Raw genomic sequence first — 26,840 nt, forward strand, 5'->3', positions numbered from 1 at the left:
ATTTAATTTAAGGGATTCCTAGGCAGCCCTTTAATGAAGCTATCAGTGTGGGGGCAAGGTGATAATTAAAGCTCGCCCACCCACACATAGGCTCCATCCCCAAGCAAGACACAAGACAAACTGCAAGCAGAAGATAAATTGAGACTGCAGGAAAAGTTCAGTGGCAGATCAGAAAACGCCAATATTGAAGGCCAGCTCATGCCACATACAGGCCTGCCCAAGTGAAAAGAAAACTGCAACCAGCGCTGAGCAAAACTCCCTGGGAAAACTATTCCACAGGTGGGGTGCCAGGACCAATCTTTGTTCACTGTCCACCAAATTTCAGATGCTGGAGCAGGGACAGTGCTAGGGACAGAAAAGTTTGAGGGTTCAGGCTCATAGGAAAAAACAAAATGCACATATTTGCATATGCTAATTTTTATATATAACCTAAAGATTCTCTCTCGCTCTCTGTTTCTCTGTGTGTGTCTTTGAAGGACCCTGTCTCCTAAAGAAACCTTTATCTGTAAAAAGAGATGTAAAGAGAGGAGAGGAGAGGGAGCCCAAGAAATATTTGGAGTTCCAGCTCCAGAGGGTTACCCCAGAACACCATCTCCATCTGCAAAAGACAGTGGTGGCTTTTAAGGTTAGTTTTCTTCTATGAGTTCCAGTCATCTAAGGCTTTGCTACACAAGAACGCTGTTTATTCTCTGTTCATGGTTGCTTACAGCTCCTTTAGATGAAGGTATGTTCTTCCAGTTTCACTTCCATATCTAAAGATTAATTCCCACAAGCATGGATTTTTTTTTAAGAGCAGAGAAAACACAGCATTTAATTGTAAAATGGAAAGAAAACACTTTTTAAAATTTGTGCATTTGCACTAGTCCATTGTAATGCAGTGCCACCTAGAGGCCATGCTCTAGAAATGCAGGAAACAAAACTCCTTGCCCGGAGTTCAATTCTGTGACAAAACCAAAAGCAGATACAGGGGATTCACAGTGGATTAACAGCCTGTGTGGAAAAGCTTGAGCACATGCCAAGTTTCCCTATAAGCTACAGCAGTGACCTATCAATGGGCTTGAGAACCGAGGTTTGATAAATGACGCCTTCCATTTTCCATGAGTCAGAACCACAGGTAAGAGACAGAACTAGCAGGGTTGCTGCTCAGACACCCTAAGGTTACACACAAACAAGACGGGTGAAGGTTTGCAGGGGTTGCCAAGAGGTATTTCAGGGAGCATCAATGGCCCTCCATGAACTCATCAGAGCAGGGACTGGACTCCTTGGCCTGATCTAGCCCAGCCAGCACTTTATAGGATCAGCATTCTGAAGCAGATTTCATAAGACCTCCTTCACACAGGACACAGCTGCAAATTCAGGCTTGCTACACGACAGCGTAGTCCCGCTCCATCCCAGCTTTCCTAGGATCTATTTTTCTTCCACAAAGTCATCGTAGTCACAAGAATATCAGTGTTTCATTTTAGGGGTCTTTCCTTTTTATAATGACAGAAATATGTGATGAGGTCTTGCAGCACATTCCTAGACATCCCTACTTAAAAGTAAGTCGCACTGAGTTCAATGGGGCTTACTCCCCGGTAAGCGGGCCCAGGATTTTAGCCTCGGAGGATGCTCAACAGAAGCCCCACTCCGCAGAAGCTCGGTCCTGCTCTGCTGCCCTCCGGTTCCTGAAATGGCGATTTGGCAGTCCTGAGCCAGGCTTTCCAGCCCTCTGAGACCGACCTCCGTTTTCCTCTCCCCTCCCATTGGGCATGTGTGGTGCCCCCCCCCCTTACCTGCAAGTCCTTCTCATGGCTTTGCCGCTCCAGAATTAACACTCGATCTTGAAGCTCCTCCACCGTCCCTTGGAGGAGACTGTTCTCCTCCATCATGGCACTCAAGCGACGCTCCAACTCGTGTTTCCGATCTGTAAGCATCTTAATCTGAAAAGGAGGAGGAAGGCTCTGGTAAGCACCGAAGTTGCGATGGCTTAGCCTGAAGAGAAAGCCGGGACTCTCCCCATGTAGAGAGGTGCGGAGCTTGCTGCAAGGAGGGCTACACCTGAAGCAGTGGCTGGCATGCGGGAAGGAAGTAAATGAAGTCTTTTCCTCTCCCCACCCCACACCGCTCCAGAAACTTGCATTTAGAGTGAGTGGGAGGAATTTAAACCCTAGAGAGCTGGAATGTGTGTTGCCAGGCAAAGGAGAGGGAGGGAAGGAGCAAAAGCCAGATCACGCTGTTCTCTGGAATTCCCAAGAGATAAACTCAGAAGCTCAACCACCACCAGGAAAGGGTGCCCAGCCCTCTCCTAATCCACAGAAGCACCCCCTTTCTTGCTCATCAGGGCACAACTGTTTACACAACCTATTTCCACACCAGACCTTGTAGGGAAATGTGGTAAATGTCTAAGATGCTCTTCCAGGGTCTGAGGGCCTGAACAAACTGGGATAAACTAATTGGTGAAAATGGAACATTTCCGAAATATCTGATAGAGTGATTTTATCTATACAAGCTTCTGCCATAAAAACAGATGAGATTACAGGCAGATTATGAGGTTGTTCCTTCAATTGAAACATAAAAAATATTAAATGTGATTTGATCTAATGTCTTCTGCAGTGGTCTGGAATGTAAAAATGGTCAAAAATAAGAATACCACATACAAAAACCATTCAGATTGTTTTTTACAATCTAAACCTCTCCCATCAGTTGACTACTATAAACCCTGCACTATCACCAGCAATTCAGACTAGATTCATGCTCCTTACCAGACTAAAAATAGTGTCAGCACAGTTTGCAGGTTTCTGTGTGGCTCCAGTCAGAGTAAACTTTGTACATGATCATAAAGGTCACAGTTCCTTGCCTTTTCCACACTGAAGCACAAGCCCTCTTCTAGTTTTAGACCATTCAGACATTGTGTTTAGAAGACCGAAGGCTGAGTCTTGCTTATATCTGGTTTTCGAAGAATCATGGCACATTCTGTCTGTACTCTTTCCTACTGTTTGTGGTGAAATACCTGAAGCTTGTATTGATAAAATCACTCACATTGATCTTTTTGAAGATTATTTTTTTACAAAATCATTTTTTTACTGGTGAGTTTTTCTGACCAGTTCATTGTTCTAGGATGGTATATGTTTTCCAGTTTGGTTTGGTTTGCTCAGGGGGTTACCTAGCATAGGGGATTGGGAAAACCTACTGCCAGCTCCAAGCTTTGGAGAGCCCATAAGCAAGGCACCTTCACCCACTCACTCTCACCAAAGCTACCTTGCAGGGTTGTTGTTAGGATAAAAAAATGGAGTAGAGGAAAACTGTGCCAGCCACCTGAGATTTCTGGCAAGAAAAAGGTGGAATATAATATGGCTCCGCATCTTCTTTTTCACTGCTGCTACCACCTGTGTGCTGAACAGCAGATTGTCCAGGAGCAAGGCTGCTCATCTTTCCTTCGCACCGAAATCCCCGTCGGGCCAAAGTCAGGAGCAGGTGAATAACCTGCTTGCAAAAGTGAAGAGAAGAAGCAGTCCAGGGCCATCTTGTTGGTGGCCCCCTGCCGGATCGTGGACCTTCCACAGATTCCTGACCACGCCATGCAGGGCCAGGCCAAGGTCCACCATGGCCAGTAGCCCCCAGGTTAACTCTGGGAGCTCCCAAGCAGGCCTGGCCAAGGGTGTCTTTCCTCTCTCGGCTCCTGAGCTTGGAATTCAGAGGTCGGCTGCTTCTTTCCTGGGGGCATCAGGCAGCCATCGTGGCTTCCCAAAATCAGCAAACTTCTCAGTGTTAAAAGTCCCTGACATTTCTGCTGGAGCAGAACAACAGTTTATTAATGCTGCAAGGTATCTTAGGAACCTCAGTTCACAACCTAAGAAGAAGAGGAGGGAACACACTGTCCAGAAAAGAGGTACGCAACCTAATGGCCAGTGATCACTACACAGGTTACCTGAAGGATCAGCTCCTTCCATGTATACCTGCCCAGACATTAAGATCGTCTGAGGTCATCCCTGGGTGCTCCTGAATAAGGCACGGTTTAGTTTTACACTGCAATATATAAATGTTAAGTATTATGTTTAATGTGTTGTTGTATCTGGTTATTTCAACTATGGACAAAACAGTTTAGCAAATAACAGTTGCCAGTTGGGTGGTGCAGAAATGCAAGAAATCAACCCATCTATGTTGGACCTCGACCAACTTCACGGGGTGATCCCCAGCTTTTTACCTATGCTTGTTTTCGCTCAAGGAATCCTGTGCACGCCTACCTAGGCCTAAGTTCCACTGGGCCACGCTTCTGGGTAAGAAATGCCTGCACTGCAGGACCTGCAATTTGCTTTACCAACAGAACCCGGTCACTCCCTGTTTGCGTTTTCCTGTCCCCTGAGCATGAGAAGTGGTGTGGCCCTGAGAAAGAGCAGGAGGATTAAGGTGCACCCTGTCTGGGGGTGGGAAGACCTCCGGCTTGCCAGGTCTGTTTTGTTGTCCATCAAATTGGAAGTGCCCCTACATAAGCCCCATGCAAAAGACACAGGACAAGAATTAAACCCCAACTGCCCCCCAGTGTCTGTCCTGAAGATGCTATTCCAAATTTGGGCCTGCAGCCAGTGCAGAAAGATCGCTGAGAGGGCGAAAGGCACCCCCACCCAAAGCAAAATCCCCCACTGTCTTTTCCTATGGCTGGCCAGACAGCCTCCATTGGCCACAGGATGGGGGGGGCGGGTGTGCGCGCGTGTAGGTGGTCAGATGGTTCTTGCCACCATTAAAAATTGTGAGCAGAAACCCTCATCAATCTTTCTCAAATCATGGAACAAGCTCCTCATGAAGGCCCACCTGGGACTAACCCCGTTATCCTTTCTGCACCAGGTTACAGTGGCTTTTGATCCCAAGGCATTTAAGAGCTCCAAACAGCACCTGGGAGTAGGTATGCCAGCTGTTTAAACAGGGCTTGTTGTATTCCCTTGTTCTATTTAAGTTTTAAATTTCTGCAGTGTGATTTTAGGAAGTTTTTAGGATTGTATTTTATGCTGTATTTTAGTGCATTTTGTAAATTGTTGTGAAGTTTGGCCATTGAGTGGTACAGAAATAAATACACTGATTAAAATGAATAAATCATCTGTAGATCCTGATCAACTTTCAGCCCACCCTTAATGCTGATGAAATCGCCTTCTCTAATAGAATCAAAAAGTTAATCTCAGATATGGAGGGACCAGGGCAAAAAGGGACAATCAACAACAACACCGTGTTCTTCCTAGTGGTGGGAGAACCACTATTTATTGGCTCAGACATTTAAAAACCAGTTTACAAAGCCTTTTCCACTGAGTGTTCCACTTTATATCTTTCCACCCTTTTCACAGCATTTGATACTGACCTGCTGTTTCTACCAAATATTACATCTCTTATTACTTGTTACATCTCATCCTGGTATCATGAGATGAAGTGCAGGGAGGAGGAGGAGAAGAGTAAGAAGAAGATACTCTTAGTAACCAAAGGAGGACAGTAAAGTATTTACAGAGAGCTAAATCTGCAAGTTGTCGGGAAGATGAAAGGGGGAACCCTGGACACCTAAAACCGCTGTGTTCCCAGCACCAGGAATGACGAAATTGTAGACAAGCAGGCCTGAGGCTCAACTTGCTGGCGGGGCGGGGAGGAGTCTTCCAACCCCTTTTCCCCACTGCTGTGACTGCAAGAGACTTGGCCCTCTTTACTATTAGCTCCAGAAGCAAAGCAAACAAGAACAACCCTCCAGGGTATTTCAACAAATGTGCCCACACAGCCCCAAAGACCTCCCCCATTTCATAGCCATTCATTTCTTTAAATCGTTCTTTACCAGAGTTACGTTTGGGGGTTTGATTGCTATTGCAATGACAGAGGCAACCAGATAGCGGCAAGTTTAGCTCCAGAGAAGCTTATCTGGGATTTCATTCATTGCACAATTTTTGGTACTTTTTCCCCCCAGGCTTTTAAAAAAATCCTTAATTCTCCTTTGGATTTTGTCATGCTTTTAGATTTTTAAACTGTTGCTGATTTTCATTGCACTTTTATTTTATTTGAGGCTCCTAAAAGTTTAACAGCACAGTTTATTATTAGGTTGGCATTTTAGGGTTTTCATTTTCCTGAAAGTCACAGAAACCTTTGATTATTGGACAGTATAGAAATACCAGGAATAAATAGATTAATAACAACAATTAAGAATCTCATATATACATCTCACATATAGCCTGTCTTTTTTCTTCTTGCAAGGAACCCAAGGTGGCTTCCAAGGTTCACCTTCTCTCCATTTTAGTCTCGGAACAACAACCCTGTGAGGTAGGCTTGGCTGAGGGTCCGTGACTGGCCTGAAGTTGCCCTGTGAGTTTCATGGCTGGGTGGGGATTAGAACCCAGATCCCGAGTCCCCGTCCAGCATCCTCTCTCCCTCATGTTTGTTCTTGCTTTGCTTTTTCAAATTATTTTGCACTGATTTAAAAGGTTATTTTAAAAAGGAAATAAAGGAGAAGAAGCTCAAAAGACAGTATTTTGATTGAAGGCGCCCAGATTGCTGTATCTTTCAGGCTTCCTGGGCAAACTTTACAGGTACAGATAAACAAAATTCCAGCCCACCCACCTCTAGCAAAGATGCCCTACGGCTCAAACTGCAGTGCAAAAACTCTGCAAAAAAGCAGTGGAAGTCTTCCTAGCAACTGTCGGAGAGAAACAAAACTCATGATATCCCCCGGTTACCCAACACCCATGAACGGATTCTGCTGCCTATGTTCCCAGCATTTCATATCCCACCCCTCCCTTTTCCTGTTCTTTTAGCAGACAGGTTGGCATCCAAATCCTTTGAGAAATTGCAGTCTGCTTCCTGGAAGTCGTTTCAAAGATGGGGAGGTCAAAAGGGCCCATAAAAGCATGCATTTTACAAAACAGGTCAGCCAGGGAAGAGTATGGCTGATGTAAAATGCAGACGGGGATTAACTAAATTACCCAAAGTATTCGTTTTCTTCCAGAGAAAAGCTTGGTCAAATGTTCTGGTGCACAAGAGCCAAATTTTAAGTGGGGGCTGGTAATGATGTCCTCACCCCGCTCAAAAAAGCTCACTGCTATGGTAGCTCCTCGGAAACTCAAAATAAAAGCTGCCATGAATAAGGCACCCCAGTGACTAAGATTGGCCACTCCCCCTCTGTTTGTCTGAGCCAGGTGGGTCTCCACTGTGATTTAGCAAGGTCCTAATCAGGACCAGGACAGCAGAACAAACACGTCAATACTCTTCTCTCCTGCGACATCCTAAGATAGCATAAACATGGAATTGGAGGAATACAATCCATGCAGCTTTTACATGCTGCCTGCTGAACGAGAAATGAGTCCTCTTGTCAAGAAAGGCTTTCTAAGCTGACCTCCACCCACCCCAGGATCAAATATGCTTCCCCACCCTAGAGGTCCAAGGGCTTCATGAGAGGCAGATGCTGTGGTCGGTGTCTCACAAGCAAAGCATGATGGGAATATCCCTGCAGCACCTTGGTTGAGCCAGCATGGCCACTCAGAAAGTGGGTTGCCAAGCTGAAATGCGGACATTGCATGTTCAAGACTTGCGCGAGGTTTTCCATTTTCAAAAGAGTCCCGTGCTACTGGAGTACCACCCAGACTTCCACAAAATGCTCAACCAACTCCTACGGCACCCCAGCAGGGACAGAAAGCAGATGAGCAGGTCTGGAAACCCCGATGGCTGAAGCCATGAAAACAAGCCAGACGTGCAACGGAGGAAGCCGATGGGCATGCATTTCGAACCCCATGAAAGCTTCTGTACTTACTTCAAGGATTTGCTGCTCCACGGCCAAAGAAGGAAGGAACAGGGAAGGAGGGAGTGGACGACGGAACACGTCAGGGTGGATTGGGGGGTGGGAACAAGAGATAGACAAACGTAAGGAAAAGGAACTTAAGGACCCTCCAAACTTCTGAAATGGAACCCGATCCCTCCCATCGCTTCACAGCAGGGGTGTTGAACCTCAGCCCAAGGGCCAAATTCCATTTCAGAGAAACACTGGATGGGTCCCCTGATATTTCAGGGGTGGGTGGGGCCAAAAGGGGGCAGGGATCATGGGGAAAGGGGTGGGGCCAAAGGTTTTAAAAAATCAGTCTGAAGGCATTTTGACCTTGCAAAAGTCAGGAAACCAGTGGGCTGTCAGTGGCATGGCTTTCAGGGGGAGCTTGGAGAGCAAGACTGGGGCCCCAAGAGGGATGAATCTGGCCCGCGGGCTTGAGATTCTGCATCTCTGCTTTCCAAATGTGGCCCTTCTCCATGGCTGAGAAACACCTCTGCCCGGGATTCCAAAACAGCTCCTGATATTCAGGAGCCATGGGGGACCTATGGGGCTACTTTTGGAGGAGACTACTGTTTTTCCGGACTAGCTGCAGGGGTCTTTTCTAGCACTCTTGCTCGAGAGGCTTTGGCGGGACCACGGATGTGACCTCCCCCGTGGGAAGCACGTGCATGAGCCGTGGTGACTGGTCGGCGCAGTCCCCTTCCTCAGGTGTTGGGAGCCCCTGGGCAAGAGACCCTCCACGGACCACTTTCTCCAGCAAGTCTACCTTCCCACCACTGCTGCCAGCCGCTTCTTTTTTGTTCCTCCTGCTCCTCCCCAGGGGCACCACAGGCTCAGTCATACTTAACCCTTAAAGGAAGCAACAGGCACCTTCTTTTTGCTGAAGAACCGGGGCCATTGTCGTCTCCTCTCTTTTATTTGTTATTGAGTACAGAGCAACTCCGAGCCCCGTAACACCATAATGTTAATTTTGGTAATATAATGTGATGACATGATCATATGGTAAGGGACATCTTGCAAAAACTATTTATTAAAATCCCCCCTCCATTCCCATTATGGTATTGATCAGAAAGGGTGCTGTAGGTGTTTTGTTTTTAACAGTTTCATATTAAGCTGTTACAGCGCTATTCCTGCATTTCATTTTTTTTTTTAAATCAACTCTTGCTGGAAAACATTTTTGCAGTAATTAAATGACTGGTTTTTTTAAAAGATGAAACCATGAGATGGCCCATGGAGCCAATCTGAGGAGAGGCTATTCCACTCACCACCAACCCTTCTCCCCTGGACAAACGCTGACAGAAAAAAGCGTTCTTTGCAATGGCTTCTTCCACGGCTTGGCTACACTTTTGCCGCTACCGCAGCCTTAGAAAAAGCTTGCAGCACCTGAACATCATTTCTCAAACTGCATGTGTGCAAAGCTGTTCCCCCAGGGAATGGTTTCCGGTACTCCCTCCCTACAACAAACGATGCTATGAAAAGTTTGCAGAGTTGTTTGATGGCTTCACCTGCTGGTGTGGACAGAACTTCGCAGGAGGTAAGCTAAGGTAAAGGTAAAGCCCAAAGCAGGTTTGCATCACCTGAGCCTGTTTTTTAAATGAACCTACCTCCCCCCTTGACGTTTATTCCCTGGACCTATTTGTTCTTCAAGCCTGAAATCTTTTGCTACCCCAGGCGGGGCTGGGATAGAATTCTGTGCTAGGGGAAAAGTCCAAACAGCACAACCGGGATAGGAGGCAAACTGCGAGAAGCCTATTTCTAGGCATCGTGTTTCCGTGGTGCAAAGCTTGAATGTTTTGCAGCCTTTTTCCTCGAGCAACAGGGAAAGGGAAGGAAGAAGGGGACACAACGAGACATGGAGGTCACTGGGAGAACAGGAGCTTCTGGTTTTTGGGCAGGACTTGAAGGCCCAAAGATGATGAAGAGAGCTGTGCAAAGCAGAGAAGTTTCCTTTTCTGGTGAGAGTCATGTCCTCTCAGTTGTCCTTTTTTAGAGCAGCTACAGAGATTTTGTGCGTGTGCATGCGTGCGTCTATGCATACATTCATTTCCATAATCATGAGGTCTAGAACCTTGAAGACAAGTGATATCCTAGGAGCTTTGCCGAAGGAGCAAGAATTGTAGGCTTAGAATCTATAATGCCATATTTAGACCAGCCTGGTCAGCAGGATTGAGTGAAAAGACTTTTTCTGGCTTGTACCACTTTAGGCTGCAGGGGAGGCCTTGAATGACTGAATGCTCTTTGCCATGAAAAAAACTCCCTCTGTATCTATAATTGCCTTCCCTGACCATCCAGCCTGTGGGGGGAAGGGTCCAGCCTGTCTCCCATCATGGGACGTGCAGGGAAGCATCTGAGCACACAATCCGCCCCGCACAGCCTTCTGTGCAACACTCCAGAAGGGCGTTACCATATCATTCCACTGAATGCACCAGGTGCAACTGCAGAGGTGCAGTGGAGACTTTTCATCCCTAAATGCAGCCAAGGAAGTGCCTTCCAGACGTTTTGGAGTGCAACTTGCAAGAATTCCCAGCAACTGGCCATTCTGGGTAGAGCTGATAAGAACCGAAGTCCCAAACATCTGGAGGGCACCAGGTTGGGGAAAGCTGCCGAAGCCCCTCCTTTTCGAAGTGGACCGAAAGCAATGGAGGACTCACCTCTGCTTGGAGGCTCTCTAGTCGTACTATGTGCTGGTTGGTCGATGACTTCTTTTCCCTGAAGTCCTCTTGGAGGACATGAACCTGCATAGACAGCCGCCTTTCCACCTCCGATGCCTGAAAAACCGGAACATTTGACCCGTGAGAGATTTAACACAGGGAGAGAGAAGGTACAAACAGGTTCTCTTCCAGACACACATGCGCACCGTCATCCTCTAGTAGTAATAAAAACTCTCTTCTTTCAGAGGCCCAAAGTATTACTATTCACCATGTACAAACTTATCCGCAAAATTTAAACATTGCACAGAAATTTAAGGCGATGTCCGCATCAGCAAGCCTTCAATGAATAGACACAAGGGAAGGGGGGGGGCAGCAAGGGCTGGAAGTTACATAATTCCTGCTTATGAACAGGTGGAAGGACTGCTGAGGGGGCGGATCTGGAAGAGGAACGAGGCACCCAAATGGCGGTTGTCCCAGCCGGCCTGATGGCGTGGGCTCTGCTGGTTGTCTCTCAGACACAACAGGACGCAAGTGCCTGAACTGTAGGGAGAGACGAGGCCGTAAAGCCACGTGGCACCTCTTTTTTCTCCCAGAACTGTAAGAGTAGGATTCGTTCATCTGAAATTTTGATACACCAAAGCTACCTAGGTCTTTCTGGGGCAATTAAGGCTCATTAGTTCTCTCTCCAGTGGAGATGAAGATGGCTGGAAGCGGTTGGTTGATATGGACTCATTCTGCTGCCGGTTTTCTGGGACGCTCCTTGGCTGTATGAACTTTGAGGACTATGGCAAGGAGTGCCTGCATTTCGTAATGTATCCCTGCACCCCAGACATCTTGCAAGAGTCCCAGGGCAAGGACCCTCCTGTGTTCTCCCACCGCTTCTCCTGCCTGGTTCCTTCCTGCAGAAAATCCGCCGAGAAGAAGGGGGAGAGGCATGCTGATGCGATGCTTTCTGCTCGGAGCACCTCCTTGTAAAGCAGGCCGGGCTCTTCCTGCCTAACCAAGCTTTTGTGGAAAGGAAAAGGGTAACAGCAGGGGTAGGAGAACACGGGAGGGCGAAAGGTTACGAAGTGGAAGGCTGCATGGTAAGTCTCTCGAAGAACCGAAGAACGGCCATGCTGGGTCGGACCAAAGGTCCGTCCTGTCCAGCACTCCATGCACGTGGTGGCAAACCAGCTGCCCACAGGATCCCCCCAGCAGGGTGGGGGCCAGACCTCCCCCTGCCCAAGCGCCTCAGCAACTGGTGTCTGCAGGCAGGCCTCCTCTGGTGAAGGCGGTAGTCCATGGCCAGCAAGCCTAGTAGTCCCCGATACCCTCCTCCCAAATGAACCTGTCCTGCCCCTTTTTAAAGCCATCCAGATAGGTGGCCACCACCCCATGGCAGTGAATCCCATGGCTCAACTAGACACTGTGTGAAGAAGTCCTTCCTTTGATCTGTCCTAAACCTCCCACCAGTCAGCTTCCTGGGATGACCCTGGGTTCAAGTGTTATGGGAGAGGGAAAAAGGCCTCCCTCTGTACCTTCTCCATACCACGCATTATTTAGACACCTGCATCATGCCTCCCCTTCCTCCCCTTTCTCTGAGCCGAACTGCCCAGTTGTCACAGCCTCTCCTCACAGGGAGCTGCTCCAGCTCCCCAGTCAATTTTGTTGCCCTTCTCTATATCTTTTCCAACTCAGTAATGTCCTTTTTCCGTTAAGCCAACCAGAACTGCGCACCATATTCCAAGTGCAGCTGCACCAAGACTTGTGTAAAGGAAGCAAGATGTCAGCAGCTCTATTTTCTGTCCCATTCCTAATTAAGCCTGGGGCGGAGTTTGCCTTCTTCACGGCAGCCGAGTGCTGGGCCGACATTTCCATGGGGCTGCCCCCCACTGCCCCAAGCCCCCTTCCATGCTCAGTCCCTGCCGGCTCAGGTCCCATCAGCCTGTAGTTGAAGGTGGGATGTTTTGCCCCAAGACGCATTACTCTACGCTTGCTCAAATTGAACTGCTGGGTGCTTTGTTATTGGTATGAACTGGCGTCTTGAGCCATTGTCCTCAAAGGATCTCAGCCCCTCAGTGTCACAATGTCAGGATCGGGGCCCGAGAAACTCTGCAAGTGCTCGCAGAACCAGGAGCGCCTTTGTGTACACTTGCAATGAACACCTGTGGAGCAATTATGCAGTGCAGCTGGAGGGTCTGGAGACCAGCCTAAAAGGCTTCCCTGCGCTGAGGCTCCCGGCCACAGCAGTGCAGGTGCCCTGCTGGCTTCCTGTGTGCTGGCCCAGCCTTGCTCCAGCCAGTGCCCTTCCTGCTCTTCCAGCTTTCCTCTGAGTAGAGTCTGTCTCACGCCAGCTTGCCGCAGCCCTTGCATCAACACCTCTCTGGTAAACTGCCTTTGGAACCGTGCTCTGACTTGCTCTTTCTCTCTCTGCGTGCCAAATTCGGACTGCTTTCATCCGTCCCGTTGACCTGGACCTGCCGACTTGCCCGTACTGAGCTCCAGACTCAGCTCGAGCTCGCACCCTGGACCCGGCCTTCTGTCCCTCCTTGCTGCCACCCACGGCCTGGCCCTCACCAAAAGAGGTTCTCAAGTCTGTGGAGAAGCCACGGAAAGGTGTTGAGAGGTGCTGCTCCTATCTCCCAGTTTCCCAGGCAGTGGCTCTCCCACATCCCCAGACTCATGATTCGAGCCAAGATGCTCTAATGCCACACTGTGGAAGCCTGATGCTGCTAAGCCACACCTGGCCCCTTTGAGGGCTTTTAAAGGGACCTGGTGACAGACACGGGCGGAGCAGTCCTATAATCCAGCCATGCCAGAGAGAAAGCAGAATAATGCACTGCTAATCCGCCAAAGGCCAAATTCCAGAGAAGCTCTCTGAGGCGACATTCCATGGTGGGTGTGGCCAAAGGCAAAGGGGGCAGGGCCAAAGGCGAGGGGCAAACCCAAAATGCAACAGCTGAAGGAGTATCAGGAAGAAAGCATTAGGCAGTGGGATGAAGGGAAGGGAAAGCGGCCACCCGGGGACCTCTGAAATGACCAGCATGGGATGCCAGGAGGCCTGGATTTGGCCCACGTTTGAGGCTCTTCTCTTCTGCTGGAAGGGGAAAAACACAACCCCGGACACACAAAACGGAGATTAAAAAGGTGGATGCCTCTTCCCCCAGCATCACAGGAAATCCCCCCAGTGCATACCAGCCAGGGACTGTGCTAGCAAGGATGCACCTCTATCTCTAGATGTCAAAGGAAGCAAGGAGCTGACAGTGGCAATGGGGGTCTCTGCATTGCACACTTAGAAACCACACACTCAACACCAACTGCAGCCAATAAATACCCAGAGGGGATTGGGCGGGGGGGTTCTTCCCTTGTGATTCTTCAGGAACAATCGTTCCCCTCGAGGCTCCCCAAGTGGAAGTCCTTGAGCATCTGAATTCAGGGATGGCCCTTTTCCTGCAGGTTTGTTTGTTTGTTTACAGGAAAGAAAAACTGGGACCAGAAAGCAGTTGCAATCATTGGCAAAGTGCTCCAGGATGTTCCCATGGGAAATCGTTTGTGCTCTGCTTTGAGATGTGTAAAAATAGATCTGGGCTGGTGCCCCAGGTGTCATGTGCTGCGGCCTGATGCACAGAATGAAATGGGTGGCCCCAGCTCTCCTGAGTAGATCTGCCGATGAATGAGATTTGTTCCTGGTACAAAGCAGCCATGGCAAACCTGCACTGAATAACACTTGTTTTTTTCAAATAAAGGAATCTGGAGAAATCTGCAATGGATTCCAACTTATTTGGATTTCTGTGAATCTGACTGAACCATTCTGCACTGCACTGGCTTCTTCCTAGTTGTGTGGATCCCGTGGACTCATCAATCATTTTTTAAAAACTTCTGGGGGGTTTGCACAAATGCATCAATCTACTGTTGCACGATTACACCTTTCTGCACAAGTGCATTTGCAAACCGGAGTGAAATTCTATCACTTCCCTAAAAATAAGGATCCAGATTAGTCAATGCATAGATGATGGGATGAAAAGCTCCTGACAATCCATGAAACGCTGATGGAACAGATTTAACAGCATCCATGCATCCCTATTTCAAACACTGTGCCCTGGTTTGAATGGGTTATTATTATTTGCATTTCTATATTTCTTTGTCTAATTGCCAAAGATCTCTGGGTGACTTGCATCAAAACCATGGATTTATTTATGACCTGGTTTGACTGTAACCATTTATTTAACCCATAGATACTCGACACAAGGGTGGTTAATAAAACATGGCTGGGTGATAACTAGCCTAGTATGCCAGTCCTACTTACTGTACATAATTACCCTCACTAGAGGCTTCTCCTATGGTCCAATCCTGGATGGTGTAAGCTGGTTTGTTAACCACCCCAAGAAGCCAGTCTTGCCAGGTTCAGACGACACGAGAAGTTGCAGCAGGGGGCTTGAACAGGCCAGTTGGCACTCACGGGAACCACAACCCACAGCAGCTTAAATAAGCCAGAACGGGTTGCGTTGATTATTTGTTATCCTGCCCATGATTTGCTCTTTTAATTCCTGGGCTTTCTGATTTCCACTTTCTTCTCCTGTTCCCTCCCCTGCTTCCCAAATGCCTTTGCCTGTACTGGCTTGTAGTGTGGCTGTTTTTTTGGTCCACTCTTGCCTGCCGCATTTGTAGCCTGGCAAAACAGCCCATGCATAACTCATGGTTGTAGCTCACACATAAAGACAGCCCATGGTTTAAACAAACCAGAATTTGCAATGCAGTAAAAAGCCATGGATTCTTTTTCTGGAATGTTATTGTGGGTTAAAAACCATTGCAATTCAGCTGAGTTCACACAGCACAACAACCCACAATTCAAAAAACCATCACAAGGGTTAACATTATATGTGAATCAGCCTATGAATGTTCTGTGTCACCTTCCCCAAACAGTTGTCTCCCTGATGGATCAGACTTTATATCCCATCATCCCCAAGCAACATGGATAACATTCTCAGGGCATCAGATTGAGGAAGACAGCTCTAAATTGCCCCATATACGTGCGGCACGTGACTGATGACAGCTTTTTTGCAGTAAGAATGTACTCACAATCCAAGGATCAATCCAATTTGACATTGACAAATGGTGGATCCTGATTTTCTTTACAGTTTTCTGAAGTTACTGAAAATGCCAATTTGAAGGTTAGGAAGTAAGAGTCTTCCGCTCTGCACTGCTGTGAGAACAGTGCCAGTGTAACATTTGCTTGTTTGTATGCTTTTAAAATTTCAACACTAATTGACCTCGTGAATCCTCACATCTACTGAAAAACAAATAAACAAACACATCACACAAATACTGAGAAGCCCACCTATTTAAAAACCCAGCGAGGGAATTCACGCCTGTTAAAACACAATTAAGTTTTGCACAAGGAGATGTCCTCTTGAGAAGAAAAGGCATTGGTATGACCGGAAGGACAACGGGAAGTTGGCCAGATGGTCCTTCCTGTAGGAACAAGGGGCGTCCGTCCCCTTTGAGGCTGTGCCACCACTGAGTGGATATCCACAGAGCATCCTTCGAGAGGACTTTGGAAGCAAAACAAGCAAGGAAATGCCTCAGAGACACCATCCCTGTGTCAGGCACCAGGGAAGAATCTAGCCTCCTGCTGCATCCCAGATGCTTTTCAAAGCCAGCCCACCCACACACACCCACACACACACACACCAGCGCAATGTTAACATTAGCAGTCCAGTCACTGCCACTTGGGCTGATGCTGCTGAGATGGCATCTCGCCCAGGACGCATCGTTGATCATTCCCTGGCCTGCCGAGCCACGTCGACCCCTTTGTCCCTTCTCTCTGCCCCCACCTGCCCCCCATGCCCAGAATGCTCCAACACCTGTGTTCCAGATTTTTTAACAGAAAGGATTTATTTATTTATTTATTCCAATGATTTATGGAGCCACCTCGAAAGGCAGTGCCCAAGAGTTAAAAATGCATAACACAAATAGAACAGCAGTAAGTAGCTATTTAGGAAAGTGCTCTAAATGCTCTGTTAACAGGAATAAAACCTCCACCCCACACGTTCTGAAAAAATAGCCAAAACAAATGGGTCTTCAAAGCTTTGCGAAAGACCTATAAAGAAGGGACTTCACAAATATCTGATGGAACCTCACCCCAGAGGTGTGCCCCCCCCCCCCCGCAATGAAAAGGCCTTTCCCCTTGTGTTCATCGTCCTATTATACCTGACCACAGGTGAGTGGAAGAGCCTTGCTTAATGGCCTCAGAGCAGTCCCACACACCACCATGGGGGAAAACACCTCTACCAAGAGCAGGACTTGCGCAACGCTAACAGGTCGACCTTGCCTATTCAAGACCAAGCCATCCCACAATACCTGGAATTCAAAGTTCACAGTAATATAATCTTACAGGTAAATCCATTTCATGCCCAGCTACTGTGAGGGCTGCTAAGCTCAGAGAGAGCAGAGAAATCTGAGTACAGAAGCTGACACTATTACTGATGAAATATAAATCCTCTCTTTTTGTTCCTGCAAGCTCCAGTTGCACTTGTAGTCATCCAGTGCCTTTGACCTACAATTCCCATCACACCTATTGCTGCATTTTGCTATTATGTAGGGTTGTTGCTGTTGTTAGTCGCAAAGTCGTGTCCGACCCATCGCGACCCCATGGACAACATTCCTCCAGGCCTTCCTGTCCTCCACCATCCCCCGGAGTCCACTTAAGCTCACGATTGTGTAGGGTGTGTGTGTGAAGATTGCAATTCACTCTAACAGATTCCTCAGCCTCAACTGTTCATCAGAAACATGTTTGTTTGCTTTTTAAAAAGAAGAGAACATGTTGCAAGGAAACAACTGGATGGCAACACAGAAGTAAGCAGAACTGTCACTTGAGCCAGGCTTGAGTAATTGCACCATCAGGAAAACCAAACATAACAGAATGACGGCTGGGAAACAGGTACCTCCTCTGTGTGTCAAGATCCCATTTAGCTATGAGTACTTGACACTGACAGATCAACCAGCTTCAAAGAGGCATTTCATCCATCCACAGAAATAAATCACAACAGACAAGTGGAACATCAACACACACAGGCGTTTCCTGGATCCTGCTTAGTGCCGGACGTTTCACTTTCAGAAGAATCTGGTTGGCCTCTCTTGGAAAGAAGATGCCAGTCTAGCTGCATCTGTGGCACAGAATTAGTGCTGGGAGGATATCTAGTCCAACCAAATGCTCAGTGCAGGATCTGCCATGCTTTGGGCAGCTATAGCAGCCTTCCCAGAAGGCCATGCCACTTAAATGCTTCCAGTGAAGGAAAAAGCACCAGTGTACAAAGCAGCATGTTCGATGGTCAAGCAGCCATTCCTGCCATGATGAAGTCTCTCCACGTTCTGGTTCCTGCAATCTCCACCTACTGCTTCAAGTCCTGAGAGCGGCTCTGCACCATCATCTGCAAGGCAGTCCTCCTCATATGACCACTTGGATGTCTCTCCTTAATTATTCCTTCTGCTGAATGAACGTAGCCAGCTTTTCCAAGGATTCCTCAGAGCACTTTGCTTCCAGATCCCTCGACATTTATTTATTTATTTAAAACATTCTTATGCCGCCCCCATCGCAACAAAGCCTCGGGGCGGCTCACAACATGCTGGCTGTCCTCCTCCACACTGGCTGCATTAGGTCTGCATCCTTCTTAAACAAACAGAAATGCATCCAGAGGGAGGTGGCCAAGGCGGTGAGTGGTCTGGAAACCAAAGGCAGCAAGGAGCCCTTGGAATAGCGTAAGAAGAGCTCTGCTGGATCAGGGGAAAGGCGTGCCTTGTCCAGGAGTCTGTTCACTTGTTGGCCAGCCAGGTCCCTGTGGGAAGCCCAGAACAGGGGAAAGGGCGGCAGCACCTTCCTGCCCATGGCCCCCAGCAACTGGTCTCTCTGGTGCTGCGTGTGGCATAAAGCCATCATGGCCACTAGCCCTTGGGAGCCTTATGCTCCATGAACTGGTCTGAGCCCCTTTAGAATGGGCCAAGTTGACGGCCACCTCTACGCCTTATGATAAAATCCAGAACTCCAAGATAGCAGGGGTGACCTTGGGCAGGAAGGTCAGCCCTGACGTTGCCCCTCCCTGGTGGCATGAAGCTCCTTGACAACGGGTTGGCAGCCACCACCAATGACCGCAGGGCAGAAGCCTCCAAAAACAAGCTCCTGACCCAGGAAAGGAGCTTATGCACCTCTGATCTCAGTGGCTTTGTTTGCTGCCTACAGCCAGGTGGGGGAAGAGAGAGTGCCATGTGTCATGCGGAGATGAGGGCCCATCTGTTCCTTCCCGGTGCACCGTGGAAGGAAGGGGAAAAGGCCTGCGCATGTTCAGAGTGTAATCAGATTAAGATCCTGAAACAAGGCTGCTTCTTAGCCACCTGCCATCTGTCCTCTGACACCTTTAAGGAGGATTTCTGTCCCCATTTCCATCCTGTTTCAATATGGTTGCATGCCAGCTTGGAAACCCTTTCCCAGGCAGATAAGAGTGGGGCGGAGGTGGGAAGGTAAACGTTTATTCACAGTATTGATAATCTGCCTTTCCTCTCCATTAAACATGAAGGTCTCCTGCAGATACTGAATGATACTGGAATCTACCAGGAGTCCACAAGTCGCTTATCTATTTATTTATTATATTTCTATCCCGCCTTTCCTCCATGGTGAGACTCGAAGTGGCGCCATGCGGTTCCCAAGTGGCCCCCCTCCAACCTCAGGCCAGCCCCAGACTTGCTTAGCTTCCACAGGGTGCCTTCACACATACTCAGGGGCCAAAGTGGGAGCTTTGCTTGGCAACTGGCAGGGATGCCGCTATGCGTGTGCCCGAAATCTCTCTCTCTAAGCCCCGAATGTACCGTGAATCCGTTTCAATTTAATTGCATGGGATGGGAGGCCAATTTTCCTACCGAAGGTAAACTGGAGGTAATGACTGAGAACTGAGAGGACAAGAGGGACGTGTGGGAGGGTCAATGAGAAATAGAAAATTGTAATTGAAGAGGACCTGCTGGTCTGGCTTACAGTGAAAATTAAAGAATTTATTTGAACAGATTTGGATGAGAAATTAATGAGGGAAAGAGAGAGACAGAGAAACAGAGCCACTTATATAAACTGGTACATTTTAATTTCAATTTAAAATATTTAAATTTAAACATCTATATTCAAATTTTATGCAGATTTGTGTCCCACGGGCCTTTTAAGCACCAACCCTGGAAGCCAATCGTTATTTGGGATTGGAATCCGCCATTTTCCTGCTGCAAGGCTTCTCAAGGATGCACATAAGGACACAGGAAGGGCTGTAGGTCTACTCTAACTGTAAGACCCGGTGAGCCTTTTTCATTATGCCTGTCTTGGGGGGTCTGACCCAGTGTGTCAGGCTGAGAACGCCCAATATCCTCCAGTCAGCCTCAGCACTTGGATTTGTGGGAAGGCCAGGCAGGTTCTGTAAGAATGGCAAAAGTAGTTCCACGAAACCAGGGGGATGCTGGAACTTGCTTCCTCAAATATTACGTCCCTTCTGCAGATTACACGTTAGTTTTGCGCATTATACTCCACTAAGGAGCTCAAGACAACATGGTTAATCCTCTCCTCATTTTATCCTCACGACAACTCTCCTGGGGTTGCAAGAGAGCGCACTATGAATGCCACTTGAGTGCACATGGGAATACCATGCACGCTTCCCAACCATGCCTTGAGATCGCTAGACTATGGATGCCTGGGGAAGAGGTTCCCTCCCCGCAGAACCCCTCACCTCCGGGACTTTTTTTTCAGTGTCCCCTTGGTGGTGTTTTTATTTGAACAAAACTTCCCTCTGCCGTAATCCGATTGGCACCACGCCTTTCAAACGTTTTGTTTCTGAAATTGTGATGCTGTCTTGTTTTGATGGTTTGTTGCTCAGGACTCCTATTCAAGAGGTATGTAAAGAAAGAACCAAGGTTCCTCGGACTGAGGGATGAAGGTTCTACACGGAGTGTCATCGGAACAGACAGCAAATCCCTGCAGAACCCGCAAGGTCTCTGGTGACCTCAGTGACTAGGAAGGCAAGGGAGGGAGATGTGCCCTTCCCAGACTCCTGCCACCAGCCGTTTTCCCGTCACACCACCCATGGCATCTGGACCACAAGCCAGGCCAGCTCCAAGCCTCTGGAGAAAGAAGCCACAGCAGTTCAACAAATTCCACAACAGGCAGGGGGGAAACCCTCGCTGCTCTCTAATAACCCCCCGCTGTGTACTCAGGCTATTTTTAAACAGGATTACTTCTCCTGTAAGCCGTTCAGTGAGCGGCCCTTCATGCGACTGCAGTGAGCACAGAGATAATGGGACGCGGAAGTCGAGCACAGACGACAAGAAGGGCCCGGTGTTCCCAGCTGGCTAACTCCTTCCATGCAGTGGGTCCTGTCTTCTTCTGGAGGCACTTTTGGCTCCAGGTTTGGGGGGCCCAGGCAGACTGTCCCCCCAAAATCCCTGCCCAGTTCCTTCTTTTCACCACCACCTTTGTCTGGAGCAGAGGTAAAGCAGAGGAATGAGCGGGCTGCAAGAATGAAGAGCAGGTGCAGGTCCAGGGGACTCTTCCAGCGCACCCCCTGCTGGGGTCTGGCCCTTGGCAAGTGACCAGCTGAGACATCCTGTCCGACACGTCCGTGGTTGTGATCACCTAACGACTTCGCTAAGCGTACAGCGGGGTTTTCACTCTGCCAACAGGATTCTCTGCTGAAGCTGAAGAGTCAAACCAATTTGACAAAAACCTCCATAAGCCGGCCGGATTGTTTCCTGCTGGTCCTAAAGGAGCCTTCCCCACCTTGGTAACCTCAGAAGTTGGGACTTCGACCCCAGACAGAGTAGTTCACGGTCAGGAGAGCTGCAAAGTGCAGCCCAAAACAGCAGGAAGGTTTCTGTTGATCAGGAGGCATTTTCTTAAAACGGTGTGGCAAATGGCTGAGTGGAGCCAAGGCAGAGTATATTATAGCTAAAGCTAAATTTCAGGATGCATCCCTCTTTGCTTTCAAATATTAATCAGACAGCAACTGGAAACTTATAGCATCAAAGGGTGCAATGACAGCAAAAAACAAAAGGTGCAACTGAGAGAGAGGGTGGGGGAAGTTGCAATGCTGTGCATTTTTAGATAGAATTAAATCTAAGAATTCCCAGCATTCCCCAGTCAGCCATGGGAATGCTGGGAGTCATAGACTTTGTTCAGCCTAAGCAATTATTGGGTTGCTCTACGTCAGTGGTTTTCAACCTTTCCACAGCTGGGGACCAGCAAAAACAGGGAACCCTCAGGGACCACTGAGGCAGAAACAGAAAGCACTAGTGCTTTTTTTGTCATGGAAAGCACCAGAACAGAGTTCCGGCACCTTTTTTTGATGGATTTTCCAAGTTTTAAAAGTAACTTTAAAATGTAAAGGTAAATTTGATGTTTGGTCCACATGGATTTGAATCGCCCTCTCGAGCGTAGCAGGTCGGCGGCAAAATCATTAAGACGGCGCATGCGGGCTGCTTGTGTGTCGAGTCTGATGCATGCGTACTTCGTCCACACTGGTTGTGATGGCGTTGCTCGGCCTGTGGTGCTGCGTGGCTTGTGAGTGGTTGTGTGGTCGCGCGCTGAGTGCTTACTGCGGGTGGCAACCGTTATGTTTCATTACACAACTGATGTGTGTGGGTGTGTGTACAGTGATTGACTACATGCGAAAGGTAAATAATTTATTGTAAAAAAAGTTGGTGAATTGAAAATCTTTTTTTAATTTTTAGTGTAAAAGTGTGACCCCAAATTTAAAAATGAAAAAAATAACTAATTACTTCTCAACCATCGGTCCTGCTAATAAAAAGGCCAGAATATTGACAGACACAATGACAGAACACATAGATACTAACAGCAGGGAAAGGAGTCGAAAAGATTTGTCGGACGAGAATTGGACAAAACTTTTAAATTTACTATGAACATTTGCCTTAAACACAATAAATTAATGTTAAGAACTGAATATATCATTTTTTAAATAAAAGATTAACAAGATGTGAGTTCCGGCACCTTTTTTCTTACAAAAAAAGCACTGGAAGGCACCACACACATAAACAGTGTTCTGTGCATTATTTTCCAAACACAGTATCAAAAGAATGAAAATTCTCCAAAACAAGCAGAAACGGAGCGACAAAAATGCCAGCAGAAGAACAAAATACTGAAATGGGTGCCGTGTGGCTCCTACCCGGCTCCCACCAAGCCATCTTGCCCCTCCCTGGACCCCCGGTGGCACCAGCACCCCACCCCACCCCGTGAAAGCGATGCTAACTGAGGAAGAGGTGGTGGGGCACAACCAGCCCCTGCACCCATCTGCGGCGAGCGGGATGCGGCCCCCCCACGGACTGGTGGCTGAAAAGCACTGCTCAAAATGACTGATAGTTTTTCCCCTTGAAATTGATTGACTTTATCTAGGGGGAGACAGTTGACATATCTCCTTGGAAGAGAAGCATTTACTTTTCAGGATTAATGCTGTGGAAAAGAACAGTTAATGTAGGTGTGATTTAATGGTAGCCTTCTGCGCAATTACTTCTACTGTGCGAATGCAGCGGTTTTTCCTAATGTCTTCTGACATATGCACTCAAGAAATTTTGAACCTGTGCCTCATTTTCCCAGACGAGACGGAGGTTTTGAAATGGGCCCAACGGAGGTAGTGCTGGGACTGAGCCTTCACCACGGTCAGGAGCACACAACCCAGTGGTCCCCTGCCCCAGTGATCATCCACATCCTGGAGCTCAGCAGAATCAACACCGCTACTACAGCATCCTCTTCTTTTTCAGAATGTGTGATAGGTTCAGAGCTCACTGCCTGGACATGTACAAGGCCACCAGGCTCATTTGATTGCTTTATTTTTACTTTAGAATATATAATCCTTTTCTCCAACAAAATGATGCTTACCCCCAATAAATAGAAGCCTGGACGGCATAGTGGTAAGAGTGCAGGACTGGGACTCAGGAGATCAGGATTCGAGTCCCCACTCAGCCATGAAGCTGACTGACTGACTGACTTTGGATCGGTCATAGGCTCCCAGCCTGGCCTACTTCACAGGGTTGTTGTGAGGATAAAATGGAGAAGAGGAGAGCCTTGTGAGCTGGCTTGGGATCTCAGCAAGAGGGTGAAAGCCAGGATAATGTAATAATACTTACATTATTACAATATTTAGTATCAGGGCAGCAGAAGGAAACACAATTTGATTCTTGTTTTTATGAGGGTGCTATGATTTAAGTGAATTTTAAATGCAAAACTGTACACACTCAGAGATTTCCTTTCTTTTCTTTCCCTTTTTTAAGACTTAAGGGGAGCAAACCATTTGCCTCCCACAAAGTGATCAGAAATGTAGATGTGGTTTTAAGGCATGGGCCGATAGCTGCGGAGGAGCAGAGATGTGTTAGCCATGGACTTTGTGAAGAAAGGAAGAGCTGCAGTTTTCCAAAGCTGCCTCCCCATAAAACCACAAAATTCAGGGTCTAACATGACCGAGCTGCACTGCCGCCCGTCAGACTGTGGTATTTCATTTTCATTTTCACCCTAAACGAAGGCATAGATGTTTATCACTTTTCAAAAAGGGAAATTGTGCAAAGCACCACTACTGCCCTGCAGGTATTCCGCTGTCTGAAGGACATCAGGTAACCCCCAAGCAGCCCTTTCAGACGTCACTACTGTGTCTCCCCCGCACCCCCCATCTGCAGCCTCACCGCAATGGTCCTGGAAAAAAAGATAGGAACCACCATCTTGTTGCCAAGGCAACAGCAGCTGGCTGGGACACTGTGAGACAGGGTTGCCTAGCAACGGGCGATGGAGCTCCTGCATCCGCTCTGGAAATTGCAAATAAGCCACGTCAGTTGAGATTGATCATCATGAGGCAAAGGAGGGTGAGGCACCCGGCTGCGCAGAGTGCCACCCGGACTGTTCTGGTACACAAATAATGAGGGAGAGGGACGCACGTCATCCCTTTCTCTGGGAGCAGGAAGGATGGAGGGACCCAGAGATGGGAAACCCGAGAGTTACAGCTGCATGCGCCAGACTCTCTACCCCCACGGTCAGGCAGCTGGCAGTCTGTCTACACTGAGCCCTTTTGTGGGGGAGCTCCCCCTTTAGGGTGTTTTCTAAAGGATTTGGGGGTTACTTCTAGAAACTTTGGGGTTCCCCCAAGCTTTCTGATACTTCCTCTTGTGTCTGATGTGGCCTAGATAAGGATAGAGGTTGAATGTCAGAAATAGAGGCTATTGAGAAGATGGCCAAATCCAAAGAGGTGAGCTCTCCTGCTCGCTCTCTCCCCCTCTCTCAGCCTTGGTAGCCAAATCAAACTTCAGCAGATGTGGGCCACCTCGCACATGGTCGCCTCACATGCGAGCAGTGTCTGGAAATGGAACGATGGCTTAGGTGGGGTCCAGCCAGAACCAGGAAGCCAGCTCTTCCATATTTCTTGGCAGGATTTCGTAGTCCTACCTAAGAAGGAAGCTTCTGGGCACATACAAACTGTCTGTCATGAACAAGAAAGAAAGAAACAGCTGCAACCCATCTTGGATGGGGTGGATGAAAGGAGGAAGGTTTCCTATAGAATTTGAACTCTTCTTTTTTTAAGAAATCCAGCTCTGTCTCTTGCTGGGTCCCAGCGTTCATAAAGCTCCCCAGGGGTTGGGGACCAAGACATATTCCTCGTTGTCCTACGCTAACAAAGATAAGGATTGTCCTCGTCTTCTCAAACATCAGTGGAAAAACCTTTAGAAAGAACAGCTAAGCTGGGCAGACAGCTCTTGTATTTCACAGAAAACAGAAACAGAGCGAGTCAGAAGGGGTCTCCCAGGCCATCTAGTCTGACCCCCGGCTCCAGCTGGCTCCGCTCACAACATGCCCACTATGTGCATGTCTATAGCCTATCCTTGGACACCCGCACCGATGGGCCTCATACAGCTTAGGGAAAGGGCCGGCTCTACATAAGGCAGAGTGAAGCAGGCTCCTCAGGCACAACATTTTCGGTTTCAGGAAAGGGCAGCAACTCGTTAGTCGTTTACTTTGCTCTTATTGCATTTCTGCTGCCGAGGATGGGAAGAGAGGTTTACGGCATGCGCCAAAACAACTTGGCTGGCGTTGGCTGTTATGCACTTTGCACGAGCAGGTGGCTGAGGAACGCTTTGCTGCTCGGCCACAGGCGGCAAAATGACTCGGGACACTCTTGGGTTGGGGAAATGCAGGCCGAGGACAAGCCCCCCTTGGTGGTTGCCCCCAGTTGTGCAGAGCTCTCCCCAGTGCGGTCTGTTTGGTGCCAATATAGTCGTCCTTTTTGGTGCCAAATGAAGTCCATTCTCTGCCGCTAGGCATTTGACAGCACATGCACAGGATTTTAATGCCAGTTTTTCTATTAGATCCTGGTATTACTGAAACTGGCTGTTAATGGAGAGGCCCACCTGGCACCATTGTTATTTGCTTTTCGGCGCCAGGCCAAGACCTTTTTATTTAAACGTCATTTTAATTGTTAGCTTTATTTATTGATTTTATATCTTCGGCCAGGACGTCTCCAATTATATTGTTTTTATATGTTTAATATGTATTTATTTATTGTTGTGAGCCGCCCCGAGGCTTCGATGAATGGGGCGGCATAGAAGCTTACTAAATAAATAAATAAAGGTTGGAAACGGATTTTAAATTGTGCATGTTCAAGTTTTTGTATTGTGTTTGTGTGTGTGTGTGGGCGGGAGATTGTTGACAAAATTGTTTTGGCTTTTGGGCAGGACAGAAATAGAATGAATATGAATTAAAATGTAAGTAGGCAAGCAGCTGTAGCCAAGAAATTAGGAGGAGGCTGAGAGTCGGAAGGGCTGCACTGAAGGAGCTGGAAAAGATCATCCCGTGCATAAGGACGTTTCACTGGGAACCAAGGCCAAGATCATCCACACCACTGTACGGGTGTGACAGCTGGACTGGAAGACAACCAATGTGTTCCAAACACAGTGCTGAAGAAGAACTTTGTGAAAACGTGGGCCCAACAGAAGCACAAAAAGTGATACTCGAGCAAATCAAGGCCGAGCTTGCCCCAGAAGCAAAAATGGCAAAACTGAGGCTGCCCTTCTTTGGACACATCATGAGAAGGCAAGACTCCCTGGAGAAGACAGACATGCAAGGGGAAGTTGAGGGCAGAAGAAGACTAAATAGGAGATGGAGCTACTCCATAAAGGAAACCTCAGTCTTGAGCTGACAAGGACAGGATATGCTGGACAGCGCTCGTTCGTAGGGTTGCCCTGAGTTGGAGAGGACTTGTTGCCCTCGAACAACTGTTGTAGCTTTGACCCCACCCCAGTGGTCTCCTTATGTACAGCCACCGGCTTTCTCCCATACAAGTGGATGGTTCCCATTCATTCCTATGGATAAGAAGTAAAACTCGGCTGCTGGGAGCAGTTGCAGCGAGAACTAAGACTACACACTGCTCTTGAGCAGC

At 48.0% G+C, this 26,840-nt stretch overlaps 1 protein-coding gene across 1 annotated transcript in view; it reads right to left on the bottom strand.

The window, feature by feature from the left end:
• Nucleotides 1-26,840, bottom strand: part of BICDL1 (BICD family like cargo adaptor 1) — a 58,935-nt gene that overhangs the window by 17,329 nt on the left and 14,766 nt on the right. The window contains exons 3-5 of the mRNA XM_044448958.1: nucleotides 10,411-10,527; nucleotides 7,748-7,759; nucleotides 1,773-1,919 (exon numbers count right to left, since the gene is read on the bottom strand). Coding sequence (XP_044304893.1) covers nucleotides 1,773-1,919; nucleotides 7,748-7,759; nucleotides 10,411-10,527 — 276 coding nt within the window. The remainder of the gene's footprint in view (nucleotides 1-1,772; nucleotides 1,920-7,747; nucleotides 7,760-10,410; nucleotides 10,528-26,840) is intronic.

Source organism: Varanus komodoensis, unplaced genomic scaffold (genome assembly GCF_004798865.1).
Source record: "Varanus komodoensis strain SLA01 unplaced genomic scaffold, ASM479886v1 scaffold56, whole genome shotgun sequence".
Lineage (NCBI taxonomy): Eukaryota > Metazoa > Chordata > Lepidosauria > Squamata > Varanidae > Varanus > Varanus komodoensis.